The sequence below is a fragment of the Lathyrus oleraceus genome, chromosome 6 (genome assembly GCF_024323335.1).
Source record: "Lathyrus oleraceus cultivar Zhongwan6 chromosome 6, CAAS_Psat_ZW6_1.0, whole genome shotgun sequence".
Taxonomy (NCBI): domain Eukaryota; kingdom Viridiplantae; phylum Streptophyta; class Magnoliopsida; order Fabales; family Fabaceae; genus Lathyrus; species Lathyrus oleraceus.
In genome coordinates this window covers 406,979,111-407,000,828 of record NC_066584.1, presented here as the reverse complement: position 1 = coordinate 407,000,828, position 21,718 = coordinate 406,979,111, and the positions used below count along the sequence as shown (strand labels likewise).

General features: G+C 38.4%; 1 protein-coding gene across 1 annotated transcript; it reads right to left on the bottom strand.

The window, feature by feature from the left end:
* Positions 1 to 19,325: 19,325 nt before the first annotated feature.
* LOC127097628 (protein IQ-DOMAIN 3) lies at positions 19,326 to 21,340 on the bottom strand. The gene is made up of 5 exons (XM_051036126.1): positions 21,123 to 21,340; positions 20,702 to 21,034; positions 20,404 to 20,631; positions 20,209 to 20,328; positions 19,326 to 20,128 (listed from the first exon to the last, which is right to left on the bottom strand). The coding sequence occupies exons 1-5, from the start codon at positions 21,213 to 21,215 to the stop codon at positions 19,502 to 19,504; spliced, it is 1,401 nt and encodes a 466-aa protein (XP_050892083.1). The 5' UTR covers positions 21,216 to 21,340; the 3' UTR covers positions 19,326 to 19,501.
* Positions 21,341 to 21,718: the final 378 nt, after the last annotated feature.

Genomic DNA, 21,718 nt, shown 5'->3' with positions numbered 1-21,718 from the left:
AATATTAAAAAACTTCTAAAAATCATAAGTTAATCAATATTAATCCAAATAAATCAAGACTTTTTTGATAATCTTCTTTTTTTCTCTACTTTTTTATAGAATCAAAAAATAAAATGTTGCTTGGTAGAAAAATTAATTTCCATAGAGATGTTCTTAATGTATGCCATTTTCACACGTTGTACCATTTTAATTATATAATCGCCACACTTAATCCAAATTAAATGAAATTTTAGATGTTGATTCTTAGCTCATTTCTGGAATTTTTGACATAGGTTTTGCATTTTTAGGACTTCTGGTTTTTTAGATATGATTTATTGAAATTGGATGTGGAAATATGTGACTCCTTGTGATATGCTGAGTTCCCCAAATTTTTTACCATGCTTCCCCTTGGCCAATGGCCTTAAATTTTTGCATGAGACACCATTAACATGTTAGCATTCACTGTGATTTTTTGTGGAGTTTTACAATCCATTTCCTAATTGATTAGGATTTTTATCTTCTGCCTATCATTTTTTGGACCTTGTTGGTGACACCTTTGTATATATGTTGCCATATCCACATACTTAACCATATGGACATGAAACTTGGTAGGGTAGTTCCTAACACATTAAGCTTTCATTTAGCCTTGGTCCTACTAATTTCCCATTTACCATCACTGTTTACCATTTAATTGAAGTTGATGTATATTTTGGACCTCATTTGATTGTGTTTTTGCATGCTTAGACATGTTGAATTAATTCCCATCGTTCCACTAATCCAAATTGTATGAAAATCGACATGTAGCTTGTTGAATGTCCTCTGTTTAGGATATAATTTTTGTGGAATTTTCCATGCCGTTTTGGTATTTTTTGTGATGTGATCTTGCTGGTTGCTCATATGTGGTTTAACATTGCTCATTTTGCCTTACATGTTGCATAGATTGAGATGTGTACATATTTTGGATATGGGACCAATTGGGATCCTTTTGTTGTTGAAATAGCTTGACTTTGATCATGATTTACTTGCTGTTCTAGGATTTTTCCATCCTTTGGACCCTAGGCTTGGCCTAGTGGTCTTGTTACTTATGTTTGAGCTTGACTTTGACTTTTCAGGTTAAAAAGCTAATGCCTTAAGGAGGGTGATGCATAATTGAGTTGAAATCATTTGACCAATTGTTTGTTTTGTAGGGCTTGGTTCACTTGACCTTTGTGCTATGCACATGTTGCACATTATTGTTTGATTGTACACTGGTTGATCCTTATGTTATTGTTTTGTTTATGTTGGGATGCTGATCATATTGGACTAATTTCAGGTACCCTTAGTTGCTCAGTTCTCTTAAGAACTTGCATTGCTTTGCTTATAAGCAATTGGCATTGAGGTATAGAACCTTCTTCTTCATGTAGTCTGGAGACCCGGCCTGTTATTTGGTCGGGCAAACTGTCTGAAGTCCTCCTTAAGAGGCATTGCTTGTGTGTGTTTATATTTGTCCCAAGCAGGAAAAGTCCTCATTTTGAGGCAATTGGTGGATCAAAGAGATAAGTAGCCTATCTCCCACTATTCTGTGAGTCTTCTCCTTGCTCCCATTACATGGTTGTAGCATTGAGATCCAAACCCAAGATCGATCGAGTCAACAATCGGGGAAAGAGTTCCATCTTTCTGAACTCCCCCACATTCTTATATTTACATGCTCTCTCGGACATGAGATAGAAGCAATGAGGCACACCCCTCATACCCTTTCATCTGCTTCACCTGAGCCCCTCAATGGCCAGGTTAAGAGCGACATTTACCTATTACAGTGGACTTTCATAGTCAAACCCTTTTGATTGAGCCTCCTTGTTTGGCTATAGAGTGTGCTATATGACTATTTGTGATTTATTACTCATTTGTACATGATTGCTTGCTTGCCTTAGTGCATTTAACATCATTCATTGCTCCTTGTAGCATGTCCATTATTTCATACCTATGTGATTTGTTTACTCACCCATTGAGGAACCAGTTATAAGTCCCTGTGAGTTGGCATCTGTTCCCATGACATGGAAGGGGTAGAGTGTAAGACCTCATTGGTCACTCATACCCATTGCCTAGTGCAATTGTTGTTGTATGTGAGGATTCATTGTAAGTCCCTGTGATGTGGCATTTGTATTCCTAGGATCATACTGTGGAGGTTAACATAAGTCCAGATAGATTGGCAGTTGATTTCCCTGTCTTGTTTTTTTGTTTTATCCTGATGGAGATTAGTGTAAGTCCATAGAGTGGCTTCTGATATCCTTACTTGTTTTAGGAGACAGGTATAAGACCATTGAGTGGCATCCAGTATCCGCTTTTATTTACTTTCATCTGTTACCATGTTTATTGCTCATTTGTAGCCTAGTCCTAAGGACCCACTTGAATCATCTTCTATATGATTTCAAGAGGCGGACCCTCCTAAGAGGTTTTACATCCACACCATTCCATTCACCTCATTGTGTCCTACCTTTTCACACATACTTTTAAAAAACTTGAAATAAGTGTTGTGCAAACATTATCACCTTCTTTCCAAATTAGAAACTTGGACCTTAAGTCCATGATTTTTCCAAACTTCATTTTTGTAAATACTTCATTTTGAATTGACTTTAATCATACTTTGACCCTTTTGTAAATAATCCAAATAACTTCACCCATTCAAGTGATTTTGTGGCTTTGTCCATGTTTGTTAAGTCTTCATACATTAGCTATAGGTTTGATTTACCCTAGTTGGTTGATATTAATCTCACCTATTTGTCCTTAGTTGATTGAATTGTAAGTCTTCCTTGCTTATTATAGGGTTAACCCCTCTCTAGCAAGTTGAAGCTTTTCTCACATGGTGGACTTGTTGTTTCTTAAGGTTGAGTTTTCTCCCGTGGGTAACGTAAGACCTTTGAGCTTGTGTTTTAAAATTGAATCCACTAACTTTCGGAAGTTTTTAGCCGAACTACGGCGTTTTGATCCTTACCTTTGATGGAAGGTACGTAGGCAACGGGTTCATCCGTTCGAACACAAAAATAATTAATTTGTACATTCTTTTCTCATCATCCCAATCATGTTTGCACAATGCTTATGTCATGACAAATAATAATCTTCAAACAACAAAGTGTGAAAAGGGCTCCCTAGGAGTACCTAGGACGCATTGGGTGCCTAACACCTTCCCTTTGCGTAATTTACCCCTTACCCCGATCTCTGATCTTTTCATTAGTTTTCTACGTGTAAAACTTCTTAGGTTTTTGTTCGCTTTTTAACCAGTCCTTAGGATAAATAAAAGTGCGGTGGCGACTCTATGTTTATTGTATACTTTGCTTATGATTTAACCAATAGATCATATAGTAACGAATACACCGCTACACAGGTTTCAAACTTTCATTTCGTAATACCTCGATGTTTGATCCACAAATGAACTACCTTGGATAAGGAGGTCGAAATGCCAATGCTAAATCGGAACTTGGCAACGGTGGAAATTTGAGGGGATGAAAGTTTAGATCAAACTCATACCTATCTTCACTTCTAATATTCGAAGGAATATTTAATTCATGGAGTTTTTCCATAAGTTTATGTTTTAAAGAGACTGTTGCTTCGTGGATGGTTCGTCGAAGATCGTCAAGTCTGTACATAGTTTCGAAGTAACATTAGAAAGCCTGGATATCTTTTATGCGAGTAGCTTTATCTTTCTTGAACCTGGCCTGCACGGAAGAAAAAACAATAGTCAGATGTTTCTGTAAGGAAGGAATGTCGAGAAACTTTCGATTGTAATAATTCTGCCACCATGTATCAAACTTCTGAGTGCAGTAGTGAGAAGATCGAAACAGAAAAAGGTGTGAACTTGGTGACCCCAGTAGGCTGCTGAGGTAAATGGTCAACACAACCACTGTCAGAATAAAAGATGGTGCTGAGGCATAATTTGCTCCTTCTGTTGTAGAGTGATTTTGGCAGAAGTTGACAAAAGAAAAATTGTCGAGCCACCAAATTTAGCTGATACACAATAATCGCGGTATGCCCTTTGGGATCATCCTTGCGACTAACCAATAGCTTCGGGGTTAGGAAAGTTTTCCACGTAACCAAGAACTCAGTTTCTTGGTCAAGATTGGTGGTGGGTAAAGTCTTGGTAAACTGGGCAGGACCATGTTTTTTATTAGCAAAGGGAGCCATCAAAGGAGTAAACTTGTAACACTTAGCAAACATCATTACATATTTGGTGAAGTTTTCTTCTAATGACCATTCGATGTCACTAGGCGTCAAGAAGGCTAGACGTGTTGCTTTGACTCGCATATTTTTGATGGTTTTGTCATTCTCATCAGGTTTAGGTCCATCAAATAAAGATTCGAAAGTGACATTAAGCCACAATTGAAGGAGCCAAAATGGGTCTCCAATTAGGAAGTTGGCTTCAGTGGAAATGTTTTTTAAGGAGATAGTGGCCACTCCTAAGTTTTCGTACAAGGAACCTAATATCATCTGGCTCATGCATATGTTCTTTCCTTCATGAAGTTGGTTGGAAATAGTGGTAAACTTCTTTGCCACTTTGATGTATCTCGAGCAGAAAATACAGCGCGACAACCACAAAGCCAAGAAGGCAATATGCTCAACATTAGTGACTTCGTCACTAGTTGTGTCGTGATGGTCATTGATGTAATTGATCAGTCACCATTTATGCTAGACAGTCCACTATTTAACCGTAAATAAGTCAGGTAAACTGTGTAAATTGAAGCAATCTTAGTTAGATATAAGCTCAATTCTATAATATTAAGTGTGTTGTTACTTATGAGTTTCTTGAGGATATTTTACACTTTTTGGTATGTAGCAGGTAAAAAGCTAGTTTGGAAGCTCAGGAAATCAAACGTAAGATGCGAAATCGAGCCCGAGCAAGAAAACGGAAGAAAAAGCCAATTTTTGGAGAACCTGCTGTCCATACGCGTATGGCCTTACATGATACGCGTATGGACCTTCCCAGTACGCGTAGCATACGCAAATGACCAGAGGGATGGAAAATTCAGCCAAAAGACAAGCTTCTGGTGATACGCGTACCAGTCTGGGCAATACGCGTACCAGTCTGGGCAATACGCGTACCAGTGGCTGTGTTACGTCCAATACGCGTTTCATACTAGGCAGTACGCGTATGGGACAGCGCAGTACGCGTATGGAGCACAAATTCAGGAAAAATCCAACTGAATAGCTATTAAGAGGCCAGACCACGATTTTCCGGGGGTTGGACATTCTTGAAGAGAAAAGACGCGTTTTGAGAGCTGGAGACTCAACGAATATCAAAGGATTCATATGTTCAAGAGTTTTCAGACGATTGAAGATTGATTCCTCACAAAATTCTGTAATGACAACAATATTAATCTTTGTTTTTACTTCTATTATGAGTAGCTAAACCCCCCATTGCTAGGGGGGTGACCCTGATTCTGAATGTGACAGATTTGATGTTTATGAATGTATTGCTTATTTCTTCTTTTCCATTGATTTGTTCTTATCGCCGTTCTTTATGCTTTATTCGTCGGACCAACGAATGATGATCAATATAAATAGTGTAAGCTGGACTGCGATTATTCATTGACCTGGATAAGAACTTTGGATAGTAAAAATAACATAGGACTAGGGATTCTCTATCTGACCGGTAATTCTTGATATTTGAATGCTTGAGTATGAACCTAATTATTTGTGGACATAGTAATTAGGTTACATAATCAAAGGTCTTTTACTAAGGACTTAGGAATAGATACCCTTGAGGACCGGAATTAATTTGACAGGAATAATGTCTAAGTTTTCATAAATTATATCTGTTACAGGAAGTTTCATTCACCGAACCCTAGCAATCTTCTCTCATTTGTATCTCGTTCAACCTTTTTACTCGTTTTCTTTATTTGAAATTGGTAGTATAATTACTCACCACACAAAAACCAAAGACTTTTGTCTAATTGAAACAATCTATCAACTCTGTATCGTCAAGCAGTCCTTGAGATCGACAAACGGGGAAATTCCTTTTATTACTACAGTGAGAAAAATAGTACACTTGCTATTTTCCCATCAAGTTTTTGGCGCCGTTGCCGGGGACTGCCAAAGATAGTAGAGTTTATTAGTTTATTTTCAATTAGAATTTTGTTGCTCTGCATCTAAAGTTTTATTTATTGTTAATTGTATTTTTATTATTATTATAACTAACTTCTGTCTAATCTGTGTATGCGAGGTAAGGCCTCAGCTGATTTTCATTTTGACGCAGAACCAGAGAGAACATTGCGCAAAAAGCTCAGAGAAGCTAGAAGAAAGAAACTGGCCAACTCTGACACCGAAGAACCGGTCACACCTGTCACACCAGTTTCTGTTCACTCCGAAAAATCTGAGTCAGACACAGATTCACATCCAGACACTGAAAACATGGTTGCAGACCCACCTCCAGCGGAAAGACTTTTAGGTGATTATGGCAGACAGAATAACCCAGCAGTGCGGTTGACCATTGTTAACCAACCTGTTAATGTTGCTCACTTCCAGTTACATCCCTCAACTATCCGCCAGTTAGAAAGCAAACCTTTTGCAAGAAAGATCAATGAGGATGCAAACAAGCATCTGCAGAGGTTTCTGACTATGACTACATCATTAAAAATTGATGGGCACTCTGAAGAGGCAAAGAGATTGGTCATGTTCCCATTCACGTTATCTGAGGACGCTGAGGAATGGTTCTATTCCCTACCCGCCGGAAGCATTACTACTTGGCAACAAATGGAAACAGCATTCTTGAACGAATATTTTCCTGCTTCTGTGTATATCCGTAAGAGGTATGACATTGTGAATTTTAAACAGAAAGACGGAGAGACACTTGGAGATGCATACAAAAGATTCAAGAGATGTTTAGTTGCATGTCCTACACATAATCTGGATGAAACTGAACAAATGCAGAATTTTGTAAACGGGCTGAAAATGAAAACTAAGCAACTCATTGATACAGCTGCTGGTGGCTCATCTAATTTTTCAACAGCAACCGGTATCAAAAAGATCATCGAAGCTATTGCAGCAAATGAGCATTTGGAATTATATGACCGTACTGTGAATCAGCCAGAGGGAAAAATTGACTTGAAATTAGCAAATCAGGTAGTGAAAATGGAGGACCAGGTTGCTACTGAGGTTGAAAGAAGATTGAAAGCTATGAATTTAGGTACCCAGACTGTTGCTCAAGTGCAACCGGTTCCGACCATGATTTGTGAGATTTGTAGTGGACCACACTTTACCATGCATTGTGTTGCAACCGCAAAACAAGTGCAAGCTATAAATTACTTGAGGCAGAATAATCCCTACTCAAATACTTATAATCCGGGGTGGAAAAATCATCCTAATTTCTCTTGGAAAGATCAGCAAGGTAATATTCAGAACCAAGGACCTCCACAACAACAACCACCGTACCAACAACAACCTTATCAGCAACAAGTTCCAAAGAAAGCTGATTGGGAGATTGCTATAGAGAAGATGGCTACCCAGAGTATGCAATTTCAGGAAGAAACCAGAAATAATCAGAAGAGCACCAATGCATCCATTAAAAATCTGGAGATTCAATTGGGTCAGATAGCACAACATATAACAAATTCCCAAACACCAGGCGCATTACCTAGTGCAACAGTGACAAATCCGAGGGAGCACAATAATGTGAGTGCGGTAACAACAAGAAGCGGGAAATCTGTTGAAGATCTTAAGAAGAAGGATGAAGAAGAAGATCAATTGCTTGAAGTGGACCTGGAAATCTTAGAAAACAAGACACCAACTGAGGAAGAAAGTATGACACTGCCGGTGGTGCAAGAAAAGCTACCTGAACCAAAACTCATCATTAAGCTTCCATTCCCACAAAGAAACAAAAAGAAGAAGCAAGATGAGAAAAATTTTCAGAAATTCATGGAGTTGTTCAGGAAACTAGAAATCAATATTCCATTTCTGAGGCACTCGAGCAGATGCCTATCTATGCGAAGTTCATGAAAGACATCATCTCCAAAAAGCGCACCACTGACACTGACCCTGTTATATTAACTGAAACTTGTAGTGCTATTTTGTAGGGTATGAAGATTCCAGTAAAGAAGCCAGATAGAGGTTCTGTGACCATCCCGTGTACCATTGGAGACAGGTCTTTTAAAAGGGCACTGATTGATTTGGGGGCTAGTGTTAGCCTTATGCCTTTGTCTATTTACAGGAAGTTAGGAATTGGAAATGTTCAAGATACCAGAATGACACTTCAATTTGCTGACCACTCAGTGAAGAGACCTTTTGGGGTGGTTGAGGATGTTCTGGTCAAAGTTGATAAATTTGTTTTTCCTGTTGATTTTGTAATTTTGGAAATGCCAGAAGATGAAGAGATACCTCTGATTCTGGGCAGACCTTTCTTAGAAACAGGTAGATGCATGATAGACATTGAGGGAGGTACCTTGACCCTAAAGGTATATGATGAAGAGCTCAGAATTGATGTCTGAGATACTATGAAACATAAAGAGGAGATGTGTACAAACCACTCTGTGGAAGTAATTGATCAAATGGTAACTAGCACAATGCAAAGAAAGTTTCCTGAATTACCATTGGAAAGAGTTCTTAGTCTGTCGGTCAGAGAGATTGAAGAGAATGATGATGAAAAAGAAAAAGAAGTGCTTGCCATGCTGGATACACAACCTCTTTGGATGAAATCCAAACCACGCCGGTGGGAGGATCTGAGATCTTCACCAGAATTAGAAAATGAAAAGGTAAGTAAACCAGGTATAAATTTTGAATTAAAACAATTGCCTGTAAATCTTAAATATGTTTTTCTAGGATCTGGAACAAATTATCCTGCTATTATCAGTTCTGAGCTAAATGCCATAGATGAGGAAAAGTTGATACAGGTACTAAAGAAGCATAAAAGTGCTATAGGGTGGACTATTGAGGATTTAAAAGGTATTAGCCCCACAGTATGCATGCATAAGATACTGATGGAGGATAATCAGAAACCAGTAGTACAACCGCAAAGGAGGTTAAATCCAACAATGAAAGAAGTGGTAAGGAAAGAGGTTGTAAAGTTGTTAGATTCGGGAATGATTTACCCCATTTCTGACAGCTCGTGGGTGAGTCCAGTGCATGTGGTACCAAAGAAAGGAGGAACCACAGTAATTTTAAATGAAAAGAATGAACTGATCCCAACTCGCACAGTGACAGGGTGGCGAGTATGCATCGATTACAGAAGACTGAACACTGCAACAAGAAAGGACCATTTTCCTCTCCCGTTTATTGATCAAATGTTAGAAAGACTTGCAGGTCATGAGTATTATTGCTTTCTGGATGGATATTCGGGATACAATCAAATTGCTGTAGCCCCGGAAGATCAAGAAAAAACTGCATTTACATGTCCTTATGGTATTTTCGCTTACAGACGGATGCCATTTGGGCTATGCAATGCCCCAGCTACTTTTCAGAGGTGTATGACATCTATATTCTCCGACATGCTTGAAAAGTATATGGAGGTGTTTATGGATGATTTCTCTGTATTTGGTTCTTCTTTTGATAATTGTTTAGCTAACTTGTCTCTTGTTTTGCAAAGATGTCAGGAAACTAACCTTATTCTCAATTGGGAGAAATGTCATTTCATGGTGCAGGAAGGAATTGTGCTAGGACACAAAATTTCCCACAAAGGAATTGAAGTGGACAAAGCCAAAGTGGAGGTGATAGCTAACCTCCCACCTCCTGTGAATGAAAAAGGGATAAGGAGCTTTTTGGGTCATGCAGGTTTTTATCGCAGGTTTATCAGAGACTTCTCAAAAGTCGCCAAACCGTTGACTGATTTGCTAGTCAAAGACAAGCAATTTAATTTTGATAAAAACTGCATGGTAGCTTTCGAAACTTTAAAGAGTAAGTTGATCAGTGCACCTGTTGTAATCGCCCCCGATTGGTCCTTGCCTTTCGAAATAATGTGTGATGCAAGTGACCTTGCTGTGGGGGTTGTCCTAGGACAGAGAAAGGACAAATTATTGCATGTGATTTATTATGCTAGTCATGTCCTTAACCCGGCCCAAATGAATTATGCAACTACCGAAAAGGAATTGTTGGCCGTGGTTTATGCTTTTGACAAATTTAGATCATATTTGCTTGGTTCAAAAGTCATTGTGTATACTGATCATGCTGCTTTAAAGTATTTGTTTGCTAAGCAGGAATCAAAGCCGAGACTTTTGAGATGGATCCTCCTCCTTCAGGAGTTTGATTTGGAAATCAAAGACAAAAAGGGGTGCGAGAACACGGTCGCGGATCACTTATCTCGCATGTCCCCAATCAAAGAAACTGAGGAGGAACATCCTATTCGGGACACATTCGTTGATGAGAAAATACTTGCTGTTCAGGAGATACCATGGTTTGCTGACTATGCGAACTATGTGGTAGGTGGGGTTATACCTGATGACTTTAATTCTCACCAAAAGAAAAAGTTTCTTTATGATTGCAGGTTATACCTATGGGATGATCCATTTCTCTACAAAAAGGGAGTGGATGGTTTGATCAGAAGATGTGTTCCAGAAAGAGAGCAAGCCGACATTCTGAAAGCTTGTCATAATTCAGAGTATGGTGGACATTTCAGTGGAGATAGAACTGCAGCAAAAGTCCTCCAATCAGGTTTTTATTGGTCGTCACTATTCAAGGATGCAAATTCTATAGTCCGAGAATGTGACAGGTGCCAACGAATAGGTAACATTACAAAACGGAATCAGATGCCGCAAAACTCCATGCTAGAAGTGGAGCTGTTTGATGTTTGGGGAATTGATTTTATGGGACCCTTTCCGCCATCATCTGGTAAGAATTACATATTGGTTGCGGTCGATTATGTGTCAAAGTGGGTAGAAGCTGTGGCATTACCAACAAATGATGCTAAAGTGGTGGTGAAGTTCTTGAGGCATAACATCTTCTCTAGGTTTGGGGTACCACGGGCTTTAATTAGTGACCAAGGTACGCATTTTATAAATAAACTCTTGGAGAATCTGTTGAAGAAGTATAATGTCAAACATAAGATAGCCACACCATATCACCCCCAGACGAGTGGGCAAGTGGAAGTATCCAACCGTCAAATAAAGCAGATCTTAGAAAAAACGGTAAGTGCTTCTCGGAAAGATTGGTCAGTAAAGCTGGATGATGCATTATGGGCATACAGGACTGCATTTAAAACACCAATAGGTATGTCCCCCTATCAATTAGTTTACGGTAAGGCTTGTCATTTACCACTCGAACTCGAGCACAGAGCTTTCTGGGCCTCCAAATTCCTAAACTGTGATCTTTTTAAAGCTGGTGAATCCCGAATTCTTCAACTTCATGAGTTGGAAGAATTCAGGAATCAAGCTTATGAAAATGCCAAAATTTACAAAGAACAAACAAAAAAATGGCATGATCAAAAGATACAGAAGAGGGAATTTCGGGAGGGACAACTTGTACTGCTGTTTAATTCCAGGTTGAAGCTGTTCCAAGGGAAATTGAGGTCAAGATGGTCAGGACCGTTCGTCATTAACAAAGTACTTCCTTATGGAGCAATAGAGCTTAAAAATGAGAAGAATGGCGACACCTTCAAAGTTAATGGTCAGAGGTTGAAACCATACAATCCTGGTGAAGGGGGACCGATTGAAACTATTAAACTCATCTGAGTATGAGGTGTCCCGTCGAGCCATGCGACGTTAAACGAAGCGCTGCTTGGGAGGCAACCCAAGGGAGGTTTGATTGTTAGTGTCATTTTATTTTTGCCGAGTCAGTTTTTTTTAAGAAAATCAAAGAAATGTTATTAAAATAGAAAAAAAATTTGAAAAAAGAAAGTGAGACACTGCCAATACGCGTATGGGTCTTATGATACGCGTATTGGACACAAAAAATGCGCCCCTCTGGTGAAACGCGTATGATACGCGTATAGGAGAAGAATACGCGTATGATACGCGTAGGGGACCAGGCCATACGCGTATCACTTTATGATACGTGATCTGTTACGCAGCTCATTTTTTTGTACTTGTTTCAGCAGCGTATGATACGCGTATGGCATATTGATACGCGTATGGTACGCGTATGTGCACAAGATACGCGTATGGGCAGCGTATGATACGCGTATCAGTTTTATGGGCATGCTTATATAGTTTTTGTCCGTACGGACTTCATTTTCTCACTTTTTCGTTACGTGTTTTGTGCGTATTGCTGTGATTTTTCTCTGTTTTCTTCCCTTTCATTCAGTTTGCAGATCAATATCATGTCCTAATCACCAAACGAAGTCAACACATTCCGTACCACCTACCATGAAGAAAGATATGAGCAAATCAAGAGTCGAAGCATGGTCGAAGAAAAACATTGGATGTATCAGAATGACACGTATCCAGAGGTCATTAATATTCTAAAAACGCAGAAGTTGATCTACTTCAATGACAAAATCCAATCGGTTTCACTGGATCTGATCTGGGAGTTTTACGCCAATGCACTACGGGTAACATCCGACGAAGACGATCCCACAGGAAATGCAGCGTTCGTTTCATGGGTAAGGGGCAAAGTTATCAAATATGATGGGAAGACGATTAACAGTGTGCTGAAATGCAAATTCTATGATTCCGTTTGCCCGTTTGCCGAAATGAAACGGTCTGACAAGAACTACTGGCCATACACTGATATGAAAAACTCACTGATTAGGCCAGGTCACGATTGGGCTCCCACTTCAAAAATCTCTCCGGCGAAGATTATGATAGTTGATCTAGCTCCGATTCCTAAGGCATTGGCATATTTCATTCATCATAATTTGAGCACTAATCGGAGCGGGTCGGAATTGATATCCGAACGTGCCCTACTTCTCCATCAGATCCTGCATCAGAAACAAGTGAATATTGGCCAGATCATCGCTGCTGATATGGATGACATTGCTCAGTCGCCTAAGAAATCCTTAGGCCATGCGACTGTGATTTACCTGCTTTGCAAGAAAGCGGGTGTTCCGGATTTCTCTGATTCGCTGATGTTGCGACCAGCTGCACCGCTGAACGCCCATTGGATGAAGGAGAGGACGGTCACAGATGATCTGCCCCGACCTCTGAGGCGACCACGAGACAGGGAGGGAAGCCCCAGTGCTCCGCACCAGGAGGCTCAGCCGAATGCAGCAGAGACACAGCCACCTCAGCCTCCTCCAATTGATGAGAACTCCAGAGAGTACCGGATGCAGATGTCACAGTTTTGTGTTATGCAGGACTTCTGCTTTCAGTATGGACTGTCAGGGAGAGTTCTTACTCATCAGACAGATCTGTGGGAGGAGGCACAGCGCTTCAGAGATAGATTCTCCGGACCGCCTCCAGCACCTCATTTTGGCCAGTTCACTTTTCCTTGGTGGAACCAGCCAGTTCAGATAGGGGGAGAGATTCCGCAGCAGCCACCGCAGCAGCCACCGCACCAGACACCACCTCAGCAGCAGCATACTCCGTCGGGCAACACAGAGACATTGACGCCTATCTCTGCCTTCACACGAGGGCACACTATGTTGGATCCGACAGATATGATTAACTTTGATACCCATATGCAGGACGGTGGACAGAGTGATTGATTTTGATTATGTTTTTGTACTTTTGGTTTTCTTTGTGTAATTTTTGTTTTTTAGTTATTCAGTTTTAATTTCTGTTGCTTTGATGTAACCACCTATTATGGGTTGGCTTATTCTAATGAATTTGATTTGGTTTACCTCCAGTTTCCTGTTTATTTCATTAGATACGTGACTATGTCTGGCTATTGGTTTTCTTGATCACGTACACCAACTACTTGGGCGTTCTCTCTTTCAGTCCCCTGACTGTAGATACTGTTGTTTATGATTGGACGCACTGGTTAAGATTAACATCAGAACCACGAGCATGAGCTTTGAACTCAGAGGTATGATAGAACAAGTCAGCTTAACCCGTCCTGGTGAGTTCATAAAAAGCCAAACACTTATTATCATATGAGCGATATCAGGTATGTCTTTATCAATCTTGGTTTGCGTACGTTCTTTTGTTATTATTAGCTGTACGAATACACACACTGAGGCATGTTTTTTGTTTATCACCTAGAGCCTTTCTAGCCATCCCATTATTATCATTATCCATTGTTTTACCCTGTTGAGCCTTTAATCATTTATTGTTGATATACCCGTTTTTTTTTTCTAAAGCCATGACCTTGGACCTATCTTACCCTGTTCAGAGTATGTGAGAATTGATTTCATATCTACGTTTCTATCTAAGTTTGGGGTTGCTGTTGGTATAGCAACCTTTAAGTTTGGGGTAGCTTTGCAGTACATGAATAGTAAGTGAATGTCGTATAAAAGAAAAAAAAAAAGAAAAAAAAAAGAAAAAGAAAAAGAAAAACAACAACATGAAAAGAAAGAAAGAGAAAAGCGAAGAACAGCTTTTGAAAGATGCTACATTCACTAGAAATAAAAGGAAAAGAGGATTGCATAACCCTACAGGAATAATAAAAAAAAAAGAAACGTAGTAAGAGAATGATTTCATGTACTCTGAACCAAAAAAAAAAAAAAGAAAAAAAAAAACCCCCTAGGTTCAACTTTCATAGCCTACCTAAACCCAAGCCCCGTTACAACCCTAAAAGACCTCAAAAAGTGTGTGTGATTGTACATGTTGATAGGATGAGAGAATTTATTCAAACTGCTGATTTGATATTGCATATTGTGATTTGAGAGTGATAACACTTTAACCCAGAGAGACTTGGTGAGAGTGTGATATAAGCTGACAGGTAAAGTCATATCTCTGAGGGAAAGAGTTTCTAGCTCGTTGGCTATGTGGAAGAATCAGAAAACTTGAAAAACATCAAGAGGTCCAGTGCGAAAAATTTCAGCAGTATTGTGGTAAGAACTGTTTTACAGTAAGTTTGGGGTGACATGATCTGTGATGGTAATAAAATGTTACTTGAGGACAAGCAACAAGCTAAGTTTGGGGTTGTGATCAATCACCATTTATGCTAGACAGTCCACTATTTAACCGTAAATAAGTCAGGTAAACTGTGTAAATTGAAGCAATCTTAGTTAGATATAAGCTCAATTCTATAATATTAAGTGTGTTGTTACTTATGAGTTTCTTGAGGATATTTTACACTTTTTGGTATGTAGCAGGTAAAAAGCTAGTTTGGAAGCTCAGGAAATCAAACGTAAGATGCGAAATCGAGCCCGAGCAAGAAAACGGAAGAAAAAGCCAATTTTTGGAGAACCTGCTGTCCATACGCGTATGGCCTTACATGATACGCGTATGGACCTTCCCAGTACGCGTAGCATACGCAAATGACCAGAGGGATGGAAAATTCAGCCAAAAGACAAGCTTCTGGTGATACGCGTACCAGTCTGGGCAATACGCGTACCAGTCTGGGCAATACGCGTACCAGACTGGGCAATACGCGTACCAGTGGCTGTGTTACGTCCAATACGCGTTTCATACTAGGCAGTACGCGTATGGGACAGCGCAGTACGCGTATGGAGCACAAATTCAGGAAAAATCCAACTGAATAGCTATTAAGAGGTCAGACCACGATTTTCCGGGGGTTGGACATTCTTGGAGAGAAAAGACGCGTTTTGAGAGCTGGAGACTCAACGAATATCAAAGGATTCATATGTTCAAGAGTTTTCAGACGATTGAAGATTGATTCCTCACGAAATTCTGTAATGACAACAATATTAATCTTTGTTTTTACTTCTATTATGAGTAGCTAAACCCCCCATTGCTAGGGGGGTGACCCTGATTCTGAATGTGACAGATTTGATGTTTATGAATGTATTGCTTATTTCTTCTTTTCCATTGATTTGTTCTTATCGCCGTTCTTTATGCTTTATTCGTCGGACCAACGAATGATGATCAATATGAATAGTGTAAGCTGGACTGCGATTATTCATTGACCTGGATAAGAACTTTGGATAGTAAAAATAACCTAGGACTAGGGATTCTCTATTTGACCGGTAATTCTTGATATTTGAATGCTTGAGTATGAACCTAATTATTTGTGGACATAGTAATTAGGTTACATAATCAAAGGTCTTTTACTAAGGACTTAGGAATAGATACCCTTGAGGACCGGAATTAATTTGACAGGAATAATGTCTAAGTTTTCATAAATTATATCTGTTACAGGAAGTTTCATTCACCGAACCCTAGCAATCTTCTCTCATTTGTATCTCGTTCAACCTTTTTACTCGTTTTCTTTATTTGAAATTGGTAGTATAATTACTCACCACACAAAAACCAAAGACTTTTGTCTAATTGAAACAATCTATCAACTCTGTATCGTCAAGCAGTCCTTGAGATCGACAAACGGGGAAATTCCCTTTTATTACTACAGTGAGAAAAATAGTACACTTGCTATTTTCCCATCAGTAATGATCAAAACTAGACCTATCATGGTAGAAGTTGATAGTTTTGGTGTTTCTAACATTGGGGTCAAAAGCTTCACCAGTAGGTCGCAAGCCAACGACAACTGCTAAGTCGAAGAGGGTATGAGTCATCATCCCACAAGGCAGGTGGAAGCTGGTGGTGGTACTTTCCCAGAAGTACAAGGACGTGACTAGCATACTTTGGCAATAAGAAGGTCCTACCTTCGACAGTTGAATCAAATCATAAATGCCCAAATCTTTCCAGACTTGGGACTTTTTCCGTCCGACTTTCTCCAACCAAGAGATATAACTTCCAGGATGTTTAAAGGCGGGGCAAGATCAAAACACTCTAAACGTGTTACTCAGATAGAGTAAGTTAATTGGGTTCTCTGCCTCGACAACAGTTGTCACTGGTGTGTCAGTGGGAGCAGTTTCGACTTGGGTCGTAACCTCAATCGAAGTGGCAACGACCTTATCAACTGATTTGGCCAAGCGCTTATTAGCGCTAACAATTGGTTGAGTTCGATAATAGGCAGGAAAACTTTCCTTAATCTTTTTAGAATTGACATTTGGGTCAGATAAAGGACACATAAAAGCACAAGTCTTACCAGAAATACTAATCGGGATAAGTACCTGAGATTGATAGATCTTTATTTTCTCTTATTCGAGCATAGGTTTAGGAACATATTCCTGATTGCCGAAAAATTTAGGTCCTAAAATATTATGGAAAGGTGGCATTGGAAGCTTGAAACTTGAAGAAGACTTAGTATTCTTGCTTTTCGATGTGGACATGATGAGATTAGGTTGGAAATTAAGAAGAAGATTGAAAACTAGAAGTTTTTAAGGGAGTTCCTGGAGAATATTAGCAGAGAAAACGAAGAAGATGAAGTTCTGAGAAGTGAAAAAGAAGAAAGATGAAGAAAAAGAAAGGAATCTATGGTGGAGAGAGAAAGTCTTCAGTTTCTAAATGGCAACAGGTGTCCATCATCGTGTGACATGTAGCAGACAAATATGGAGTATGGGAAAATTTCTCTTTCCGAATCCCCATGATTTCCTGGGAAGCCGGAGCCATGATCACATTCCATAATCATGTTTCAGAAGTGTACGTCTCGATGAGACGGTTTGGTGGAAGGAAATGATTATGATGACGTCAGCACAATAGTATGCCCTAGTACCGATACGTCGAACAAAGTCAGACAAAAACGTACTTTTCTATTAACAAATTGAAAAGCAACGTTTTTGGGGGGCAATTTGTTAGCTATGATTTCGACGTGATGACGTTGATGTTGGTTTGGCTCTTCGAAGAGGAATTCCGATGACACAAGGGGGTAATTTTGACGGAAGAGGGAAAAGAAAGATGTAAAGCGAAGAAAGAGTGCTGAGAAGATGAAGGTCGACATATCTTATTTTAAAGTGTTCGACAATGTTTTCCAATAAGCTTGTCGACACCCAAATGTTGGTTTGAGAAAGTCATTTGAAGCCCTTGCATACACTGTATGGTTCAGGGGACTTAGTGGAAATTCATGCAAGGTGAAATGATCTGCTCGACTAGAAACAATTTAGAAATATGATAGATAACTGTCATTCAAACTTATCCAAGACAGGGGACGCGTGACAGCACTTCTGGAGGCAATTTTGCATGCATGCAAGAACGTGGCAACCAGGGAAGAAAAACCTATTGGAAAGCAGTTATCTCATGTTGCTATAAATAGGGATTGTAACTTAGGGAAGTAAGAATGTTGAAACTATTGAAAAACTCACTTGCTCAAAGTATCTGTGTCAAAGAGAGAAAGAGCGAATTCAAGTACGAATGTATGTTCAATCACCATTTTTGTTATCAAAACATTTTACTTAACTTGTTCATTTATCTTGCATCCAAATTTATCAAAGAGTTCACATCTCAAACCTTTACTTATCAAGAATCATTTCAAAACGAGGTTCTCAAACGTTTATGAAAACGTTGTATATCACAATCATACACATTTTGCACGTATATTCTATGACCAATCTGATCGATCCTGCGAGTAACCTTGTAGTGGGAGGACTAGCGATTGCTTTCCAAATTCCACGGTAAACAACACTTCCATTTGTTTTTGAAATTTCAATATGGGACTTCCTTTGAAATTCTTAAATTTGAGAACATTTTCCTCCTTCCAAGTTTCTGATGTGGAAAATCGAGATCCTTCCAAGTCTCAGAAACTATTTCTATTATGAATTTGTTGCCACTTGTCCCTGCTGGTCTTGATTCTTGCATCTTAATTTTTCTCGTACCTTTCATAGTCCCATAAACAATGTTTTGCTTTGTATGTGCATAACAAACACACAAGCCAATTGTCATTGAATCTACATAATCTAAGTTATGAAACATACACAAACCTATATAATCACTTGAAATGCCTCAATATGGAACTTAATTGGAATTGAATGTGCATAAGAAACAAACATGTCAATTGAAATTGAATTTGCATAATCAAAGTTAGGGAAAACATGATATATCTAATGTCTAAACATCATTACATATGGGATTGTGGCCTTTAATCAATTGTCATCTACTTTCACCTCCAATCCATTTTCATGAGTATAAAAGCTTCAACAAATTTGAATCGCAGAAAATGTTGGAAGAAGCTATTGTCTTGAGTTACCTGCATGTATGCTGGATATTTTTAAAGTCTCATATCAAATTTTTTTCCATTAAATAGAAGTGTTTATAAAAAATAAAAAAAAGACATATTTGTAATTATAGTTGTATAGCCTAAGTAATCTTAATAATTTGATGAATATATTTAAAAACAAAATCATAATAAACATAATCATTATGTTAAATCATATAAAAAATCAAAAGTTTGTCTTTTCTTATTTATATTGTTTAACTCAAATTATATAAAATAACTTATATATTATATTTATTTAATTGATAAAATATATTAACCATTTTATATTTGAATTATATTTATAATAGCCTAGTATCATCCAAAACTAAACAAAACTTGTACATATAGTTGAGAAGTAAAAGAACTTTTTGGTGTTTCATCATAAATACAATTGTATGAATAAAAGGTATCAACAATATTGCTTATATATGAAGAATGAGTTGATATATATAACTATGGACATTTCATTGATTCTTATTCATCCGTATATAATGTTGTTCTATTCTATGGAACTTAAATTATGATCCAATGTTGATATCTACCTGGTCCCTCCATTTCTCACTTTCACTTTCCCTTCAGGAATAGTAGTAGCCACACCATTCTTATTAGAACTCATTCCTATTTTACTTGGAACAGAATGCCTTCTTGTACCAGAAGCTGGGAAAGAAAGCTGCTTCTTAGCAGGAGTACTTTGCACTTTGCTTTTAGTCTTTGCAACCTTTGCAGGTGAGCTTACATCTTCTTTCTCCGGAGATATCGCAATGCTATGTCTTCGATTAGTTTCGGGATTCTTGTTGAACACGGACTTTGAATCACCATCACCACCCCAAGAACCAGTGGTTGATGTTTTTGCTTTTCCTTTAACAGGTGCTGAAAGTACGCTCCTTGAAGCTAGAGTTTGATGACTTGGTTTTTGGCTTGTAGGAGAGTTTTTACTATCTTGATTTTGATCTCTTAGAGCATACAATTTAGAGATTTCTCCAACTGACATAGTGTGATTTGCAGCACCTTTTGCTGATTTATGATTCTTTTCATCCTTTGTGTTTTGTCCTTCCCATGGCCTTGAATCCATCCATCTGTCAAGCCAATTCCACCCCCAATGAGGATTATTTGGATCCATAATCGTCGCCTCAACCGATTCTTTCGGAGCGTTCCTCCATGTTTGCTGTTATAGAAAGTCATAAATTACGATTCATATCAAATAATCCAAATCACAAAAACTATAAAACAAAAGTATATAAATACTTGATGTGTTGACGAGTAGGCCAAAGCCTTTTCTCTTCTCATGGCCGCGATTTGTCTATGCATCAATCTCGCTTGGATTTGCTCCTTCGATTTCGAACTATAATCCCATTCTTCAATAGGCTGCACAAAAATTTACCTCATTAGTACATTTTTAGTAACAGTATCCATTAAGCACGTAATTATAAAACTACTTACCGCAGCGTGTAACTTATCAAGTTCCTTTTCGCGCTTCTGTTGCAACTGGCGTTGGAAAGATTGATTCTCCTCCGACATTCTGACCTTCCTCGCACTGACCTGAGACTGCAACCGCGAAAGCGTTTGCATACATTGCAATGTAGTAGCCGCCTGTCGTTGAACAGATTGGCCTTTCACCAATGCTTTCAACCTCGCCAAGCCTCTCAATCCGCGCAAAGTCCTCCTCGCCTAAAACAGAAAATATCTATCAGAAGACAAGTAAAATCTGAAAGAAACGCGAATGATGGAAATTTCATACCAAATATCCACGAAAGGCGAATTGAATTTTCATAGCTGCTATCTCTTGAGCTGTTTTTCCAATATAACAAGGAGGAAGAGGAAGAGATGCGCGACGAGTGGCCTGAGCAGCAGCCACGGCCGCGCCTGTAGCAACGGCCGTGGCTAAAACTAAGGATAAAGCTTGTTTTTTGCGTTCATCTTCTGCCTCGGTGTTTTTCGGTTTGACAACAGTTTTTCTTCTAGGAAGAGATGGAACATAAACAACTTCTCTAGATTCTAATTCAGGATCCTCGAAATGTTCATGAGGATGTCCAAAACATGTTAACTTTGACTTAAGATTCTGATGAGGTTTCTGTTTAAAGAGAAATAAAATTAAAAACGAATGAAAAATATTATAAAATATAATAATTATAATTAATAATGTTAGAGAAAATTAAAACCTGATCTTTCTTGGAATCAGATATGAAAATTTTCTTAACAGAAGAAAACCAACTTCCTTTCCTCCCCATTTTCAATTCCTTTACCATGATCATGAAAATAAAATAGAATTAAATCAATAACAAGGAAAATGGAATTGAATCAACAAAAAAAAACATAGAAACTAGTTATTAATAATATAGAAAATTGATTTATTTTTTTGGCATTGTAAGACCTGTGCATGAGAATTGGAAATATTTCTGTGCAAATGAAGGCCAGGTACCTTTGTGGGAAGAAAAGGAAGGAAAAAAAAAGTTGAAACAGAAAAGTATTGTTACAGCAAGGATTGGGTGGCAGAATAAGTGGGGCCCTAGAAGGATTGTTTGTATTAAATCCTAATTTTAACGTTAATTAATTGAATAACAAAAAAAACATGTACATCTAACAAAATAACAACCTTCTTCGCTGTCTTTTTTGTTTCAGTTTTTCATTCATGGTATTGAATTTAGGTTTTGTTTTATTAAAATGAATAGAAAGAAGAAAAATCAACTTATATTGTTTGTTTAGATTTATTATCTTCTTTTTTTTTGGGGGTACAACTTATTCCTATTTTTATAAA

Bases quoted from the DNA above. Each gene is read 5' to 3' on its own strand.
- LOC127097628 (XM_051036126.1), bottom strand. From the start codon at position 21,215: ATGATCATGGTAAAGGAATTGAAAATGGGGAGGAAAGGAAGTTGGTTT. The intron at 21,035-21,122 runs GTTTTAATTTTC...CTCTTTAAACAG, and splicing joins CTGATTCCAAGAAAGATCAG to AAACCTCATCAGAATCTTAA. The intron at 20,329-20,403 runs GTAAGTAGTTTT...ATTTTTGTGCAG, and splicing joins TTGATAAGTTACACGCTGCG to CCTATTGAAGAATGGGATTA.